This window comes from Musca domestica, unplaced genomic scaffold (genome assembly GCF_030504385.1).
Source record: "Musca domestica strain aabys unplaced genomic scaffold, Musca_domestica.polishedcontigs.V.1.1 33, whole genome shotgun sequence".
In the NCBI taxonomy this organism is placed as follows: Eukaryota; Metazoa; Arthropoda; class Insecta; order Diptera; family Muscidae; genus Musca; species Musca domestica.
The window spans coordinates 4909166-4917035 of NW_026712312.1; the positions used below are offsets into that span (position 1 = coordinate 4909166).

Here is a 7870-nt window from a genome sequence, read left to right on the forward strand (position 1 = left end):
TAAGCCATTATAATATTCAAATGCGAAACTTTAAAAAAGAAACGGATGATTAGCTAAAATCATCAAAATACCGAATATCGGGAGTTACAGTTATATAGGAGGCTATATCAAAACGTGGACCTCCACAGACAATTTTCTGTCATAGGCTGTAGTATCCATTGCGAACTTCAAATGCTAAATTTGAAACATTTCAGGTGAATAATGTCGCTAAAATCACCAAAATACCGAAAATGGGGAGGTGCTATTATATGGGGCTATATCAAAACGTGGACCTTCATGGCCCATTTTCAAATTAAAACTTCTGCAGACATAATATACATTTCAGAAAAAATTTATTAACGTACTTCATTTCGTTCGACAGCTAGAGTGATTTCCACAGAGGGGCGGACATCGATAAATCGACATAGAATTTTATGCTGATTAAGAATATATACACTTTGTGGGGTCTAAAATGTATTTCAAGATGTTAGAGAATGACAAAAGAAAAGTGACAAACTTAATAAACCCTCCATACTATGGTCGAGGTTAAAAAAAGTAAAAATCCCCAATTAATCTAGAAAAAGTCAAAGATTCATTCAGATCATCGGACCGTACTTTTTCAAAGATGTTGTGAATCATATCGCAACAATTTCGACAAAGTTCGGGACCGGTTAATTGGCCACCTAGATTTAGAATTGGAAGACCACGTTGAAGTATTTATTCGTGAGCTACCGGCCGAAATGTTGGAAGGAGTATGCCAAGATTTGACTAAGCGGATAGACCATTTAGACCTTCAAACATTAAATTATATGGATCGTATTATCATTCAAATAAAGATTCTATGCATTATTATGAATTTTATTTTTTTTACTTTTCTATAGATCTTAACAATTTATAGAATAATATATATTTTTCTACAAAATATCTTAAACCTACAAAAATGAACTTTATTCCGTTAACATTTTATTAATTTTCTGTAAAGAATTGTCAAAAATCTCTCTCGTAATTCTCATTTTCATGTCTCATGTAAAATTTCGTGAAAATTATTACAAAATATCAAAGACGCAAACACACCTATTGCCGCTGATTTGAGACAGAATGCAAGTGTTGCCAACTATGAAATGTCATACGTCCGCATTGAAGTTTCAACCGTACATTGACATATTAGCCGGCGTCTTGCTAAATACACTTTAGCTTGGTTCTCTTCGAATTATAACTCCGTCTGGACGTCTCGTTCCTTTTATTTCTTGGTTGAATAAAATATTAAAATACAATGTTTTAATACAATTTTGTTAAATACTATAAGTAATTGAATATAAGAGTTTACTGTGTAAATAGAAATAAATAAAATTTAAGGATGTGGCACGAAGCCCGCAAGCAAGAGCGTAAGATAAGAGGTCTCATTGTTGATTACAGACGCCGGGCAGAGCGCAGGCAGGATTTTTATGAGAAAATTGTAAGTGGAACACGGATAAAATAAAAAAGTGTAATATGTAATGATTATTTGATTTTAATTGTGGAATTTTTATTGCACTTTACAGCAAGCTGATCCAACACAATTTATACAGATCCATGGAAGAAGATGTAAAATTCATTTAGATCCAGCCGTGGCCAGCGCTGGAGATGGTGCCGCAATCATGCAAGTGATATTGAATTCATAAGTTTTCATTATAATATCTCGTTTTTCTAGTTTCCATTAGGGGTAGCAAATATTTCTATTATTTGCAAAGTTTGCATGGGAATTTTAATTAAATGTTGTAAACGTAAAACGGGTTTCAGTTCGCCAACATGCAATTCTTACATAAATCACCCCTATGCGGATTTTTTTTGCACAGCATTGATTTTTATCCTGAGCCAGTTGCAGTGTTCTCGTCACAGTAATTTCTATGGATATTTTTCTAAAAAACAAGAATGCATAACGTTAGAACCTCTTTAGCAGATGTGGGAAAACACTCGGTGTGTGCATCAATTTTTGAAAAAAACTTCATCTGGGGTTAAATTCTGGGCGGGAAGTTTACACAAGTTATGCACACCCGTGATTTACAAAGGAGTTGGGTGCCGGTAGAAAGAGGGCAAATGGGTTGTTATAGAACAAAATTCGAAAACTGGGAAAATGCGAATGGTTAAAGATTATCAATGCGTTAGCTCTTGCTATTCAAGTCGTACTTTTATGTAGAGTTTCCGGTAATGCATATTTTAAAAAAGAATTTGACTTACATAAACATTTTCCTTTGCATTTTACAGTGTGCCATGGCAAGGTCAACATGACAATCTCATAGATCGTTTTGATGTACGAGCCCATCTCGATTATATACCACCTGTGCCGAAAACCAATGACAGTGAAACTGAATTATCACAGGAGGAACGTCAATGTAACTACGAACGTTATCGGATATTGGCACAAAATGATTTCCTCAATTTATCCGAAGAGAAATTTCTTCATCAACTATTTTTGGAAGAGCAATTTGGAGCTAATGCCCCCTTAGACCCCATGGGTCAGGCCAATCAAACCAAAAAGAAATCACAAAAACCAGGTGCAGCTATTGGTTACTCTTACGATGATTCCACTGACAATACTGTCGGTGGGGTCATAGACACCCAACAGCCGTTTGCTCATTTGAAACATGCTGGCGGTGCTACAAGTTCCAAGAAGACTGAAAATGACTCTGAATCAGAGTCGGACTCCGACATTGATATGGATGTTTCTATAGATGTATCCAAATTGGATACGACCCAGGCCCATGATTTGAATGCCTGTGGCCGGAATTATGGTATGTTGAGTAATGATTTTTACTCCTATCTGACCAAGGATGCTGATGAGGCAGATGCCCTGCGTATAGCCAGAGAAGAAGAAAGAGAAAAAATGTTGCTGGGCGGTCGTAAATCAAGAAGAGAGAGGCGTGCTCAAAAGGAAAGACGCTTGGCTCGACGTACATTCAGTCCGCCCAGTTATGCCGCAAAAGAAGACAATACCGGCAAAGATGAAGAGAGTGATTCGCGGTCGCCTTCACCCTCAGATACTACGGAGAAAATTACGTATATCACCTCGTTTGGGGGAGAAGATGAACTGCAACCTCATTCCAAAATTACCATAACTCTTGGAAAGAGTAATACACTGGGCGCTGCTTGTGTGGATGCCAGCACTTCCTCGGCCCATCACACAACCTATGCACAAAAGGTGAAAGAGAACTTGGATAAGTTGAAGAAAATCAATGAGTCATCGGCCAAGAAGGCTTCATCGCGCAGCAGAAGTCGAAGTTATACTCGAAGTCGTAGTCGTTCTCGCAGCCGATCGCACAAGCGCTCTTATAGAAGTTCACGACGATCACGCTCCCGGAGCCCATCATATAAGCGGCGACGTAAAAGTAGCAGGAGAACACGATCTCGTTCACGTTCCAAATCGAGATCTAGATCTCTTTCGAAATCACGAAGGCATCATTCGTCTCGCCGCTACCGAAGTCCGTATAGACGATCACGTACACGATCACATTCAAAGTCGAAATCTCGACGTAGACGTTATACATCTCGTTCGTCAAGTCGATCTTCTCATCGCAGTTCAGTGTCACCGTCACATCGCTCGTCGTCGAAAAGGGGTAGATACAGTCCAAAATATGACAAACATAGGAAGAGATCGCTGTCACCAGTTAAGGAAAAATCTCCTGCACCACAGCCATTGGAAAAATCTGTGAAACCAATGGAAAGTAACGTTGATATCATATCAATGAGCACACAACCTCCACCACCACCTCCGCCTATTTTAGACACCGAAGATGCCACAGCATTTAAAACATCTAATGTTCCAGAGGTTACAGTCATAGAACCGCCACCACCACCCCTCAAACGTTATTATGGACGTAAACGTGGAGAATACTCCTCCTCTTCGGACAGTGACTCCGACACGGAAGAGGATTCGAAGGCTGCTAAATCAGCAGAAAACACAGATGTTCAGGAAAATATGGATATGGACACTACGTAAGTGTAAAGTTGAATCCACGTTGTCATACGAAACGAATTGATCAAGGTTTCCGTGGCAAAAACAAATCTAAAATCCTTTTTCTTTTCTTTTGCAGCTCTGAAAAATCAAATCCTTTGCCATCAACATCAGCTGCCACTGTGGCAACATACAAGGGTAAACTACAAACGGGCAAATACTCCACCACGGCTACATCAGTTAGTAATGCTCCCGAGACCAAAGTCAGTAAGAACCAACAAATAATTGCAATGCTTCACACAACAACAACAACAGAGGACCACAATCTACGTAGTGAAATTAGCGAATCAAAATCTACCACAAAACTGAACATTGACGACGGTGACAAGAAATCGACCAAACGACCCAAACGAAAATTAATTGTTTACATACTCTTGGACTTATTTGGATTTAGACGTATTTTTTGTTTTGTTTTGTTTTCTCCTCTTGTAATCGGACATTAGCTTCAATATTGTTTTTCTGAACTAGCTTTGTATAATTGAGCTCGTTTTAATTTGATCAAGTGGCTTCTTGCAGGGTACTTCGTCAAGTGTCTCAGCTGGCAGCACCGCAGCTACAGTTTCCAGTGGTCGTTTGAATTTGCGTGAACGCCTTAAGAAGAAAATGCAGAATTTGCTTAACAAGCAATGTAAGCGACAAGTGTACAGTACACCAACAATTACAAATAATGGATATATATATTCCCGTAGAATTAGTTTTTTTTACTAATCAATGCTTTGTTGTTACAGATAAGGCAGATAAAAAAGCGGAAATTGAAAAATCCGAAAGGGAACGCCAAATGCAACAAGAAAGATATGAGGAGATGCGTGAATTGGCCATCAAATTGAGAAGAAGGTAAGGCAAATAAGTGAAAACCGATTTTTTTAAATTTGAGAATGGCGAGCAGAAGGGTAATGTGTACCGGACGCAAATCGGAGCTCCAGTGTATATAACTTTCAATTCACACATTTGTCTACCCTACACCACATAGCGGTATGGGGAAGGAAGCGAGACAGACCCATAGTTATTTTGATGATCTTCATAGATCGTCCGTCCGTCTATGTATTCTTGTGAACAACATGCAGGTCGCATTTATTATCCGATTGAGATGAAATTTTCCAACCAATATTTGTTTGGACCAAGGACGAACCCTATTGAAATTGGTGATAATCGGATCAGATTTAGATATAGCTCACATATATATCTTCAACCGATTTCGGGTTAATTGTGCACCAAATGGTCCATATAAGTCCAAATGACCTGAATTTTGGTACATCCAAGTACATATAATTTGGGGAAAATCAGTTCAGATATAGCTATAGCTCCCATACATATGTTTCATCCGATTTGGAGTTTTAAGTACCTCACAAGCTTAATATGCATTCCACAACAATGATCTTTTGTACCAGATATCAGATACAGCTCTGAAGTAAGTGTATCAAATTTTGTCAAGTTCGTTTCAGATTTGGATATGGCTCCCACATATATCTTCAACCGATTTCGGGTTAATTGTGGACCAAATGGCCAGTATCAGTCCCAATTACCTGTATAGCTATAGCTCCCATACATGCGTAATATGCATTCGACAACAATGATGTTTGGTACCAGATATCTCATAGACCTCAGAAATGCCTTTGTCAAATTTTGTCAAGATCGGTTCAGAATTGGATATAGCTCCCATATATATCTTCAACCGATTTCGTGTTAATTGTGCCCCAAATGGCCAATATAAGTCCAAATTACCGGAATTTTGGTACATGCTACCGAATTCAGTCTAGAAACAAGAACATCAAATTTGGAGAAAATCGGTCCAGATATAGCTATAGCTCCCATATATATGTTTAAGTCCCTCACATGCGTAATATTCATTCGACAACAATGATATTTGGTTCCAGATTTCTCGTAGAGCTCAGAAATACCTCTGCCAAAGAACGGCTAATATTTGGATATAGCCCCCATATATATCCTTAATCCGATTTCAGGTTTATTGCGCAAATAATGGCTAATTTTTGGAACTCGGTTCCGATATATATGTTTTAAAAGTAATCCTTCCCTTCTGTTATTTGGTATAAAAGATAAACATGTATCCGTCAAATTAAGTGAAAATCGTTCAGAATTGGATATGACTCCAATATATTTGTTCCCTCTGAAACCAAACTATTACTGCTCTAAAGCCAAAGAAGGTATTTTCAACTTCAAATAAATTCTCTTGTTACGGGAGCTCTACTAAATATGCGATAGGATGTAGGGTATCATATAGTCGGTCCCGCCCGACATTTGGCTTTTCCTTACTGATTTTAAATTGTATTGTTTTCGGTGTTTTTTTCAGGCAACGCGAAATTCGTCACCGTTATGGCACCCCGAATAGCAAAGCTTCTGAAAGTGAAGCATCGGAATATGCTGCAGCCATTGCTAGTGCAAGAGACCAGCGCAGTAAATCCCGCAGCAGCGAAAGATCGCTGCGCAAATCACCACCAACAACGCGACGAACAGAACAGGAACCAAAACGCACTTCCCCTGCAACTAGAAGACGTTCGCGCAGTCGTGAAGGTAGGAGATCAGAAAGTCGCTCTAGCCGACAACCCAAATCACGTTCGCAGTCACGTAATCGACGTAGTAGTTCAAGGCGACGTAGACGAAGTATGTCTCGCTCAAGACGATATCGTGACTCCAGCCAGGAGCGTTCAACACGTTTCGCATCGGAACGGTCTCGATATGATGATCGCCATCGGCGGTCACGTTCACGAAATGATCGTGATCGCGACCGTATCAGAGATAGGACCGAACGTGAAAGGGAGAGGGACCGGGATCGGGAACGAGAACGAGAAAGACAGAGACATGGTGGCGGCAGTGATCGTTACCGTTCCGATCGAGACATGGGTGACATGGGACGCGATCGCTCTGACAGAGATAGATCGAATCGAGGCAACAGGGGGGATCATCAACGCATTGACGATTCCAATCAGCAACGAGCGCAACAAACTCAACAATCTTCATCTACCTCCACTTCAACAACGTCTACCAGTCGTAGTCGCGTTGTTATTTCAGCTCCACCAAAATTGAAGAAATTGGTGGACTATTAAATGCTAACGTTGTTTTAATTTCCTTTCCTTATAATTTCCTTTATTTTTGTTTTCTTCTATTATCGTATTCTTTTAAAATTTTTGCAAACTATTTTCTAAGTACAATATGAAGATAAAAAAACAGTACGTACGTATGTTATAATCTTTTTACAAAGCCTGAAGAAAAACAAAACAAAATAAAGCAATTTGTTATCGGATTTAATAAATTAGCGTGGCTAAACTTAGCTTGAGCGTAAATAAAAAAGAAAACAATTGTTAATATCTGTTTATAAGGTTAATGAAAATCTCCATGAGAACAAATGGTAAGGTTATTAAGAGATTTGAGAGTTCAAATCTCTGATTTTTTGCAAATCCTAATATTTACATCAGTGCTAGGTCAGGTGCGAAAAATGGACAATATCGCTCCACTCCATCAAGTACCTCCCCCACAAATGGTCAACATTTTGAATAATTATAAATCGAATAAAATGTGATGTAAGTGTCCGATCGTCTTCATATTATACATATCACAATATTTTTATGAACCCAAGGTCTGATACACCGGTCCACTCCTTCTGGTATCTCCCTTACAAAGGGTCAATATTTTGAATATTCGCGAAGCTCCTAAAACGCGAACTTAAGATCCGATTCCATTCAGACTTGGCACATCCCAATATTTCCACCAGCACAAGATCTGTTAAAAAGATGATAGAAATCGGATCAATCCTTCTGGTACCTCCCCCACAAGAGCTCAAACTTTTGAATAACCAAAACCATCATAAAATCCGAAATAAGCATCGGATTCTTTTCAAATTGCAGACATCACAATATTTTTATTAACCCTAGGACTGGTGTAAAT

The 7870-nt window shown here is 38.9% G+C and overlaps 1 protein-coding gene across 1 annotated transcript; it reads left to right on the forward strand.

Annotated features, from left to right (window-relative positions):
- Positions 1-1164: 1164 nt before the first annotated feature.
- Positions 1165-7284, forward strand: LOC131803752 (CLK4-associating serine/arginine rich protein-like). The gene is made up of 7 exons (XM_059125414.1): positions 1165-1435; positions 1521-1618; positions 2224-3951; positions 4050-4173; positions 4487-4598; positions 4699-4804; positions 6279-7284. Exons 1-7 carry the CDS (start codon positions 1337-1339, stop codon positions 7030-7032), a joined length of 3021 nt encoding a protein of 1006 aa, XP_058981397.1. The 5' UTR covers positions 1165-1336; the 3' UTR covers positions 7033-7284.
- Positions 7285-7870: the final 586 nt, after the last annotated feature.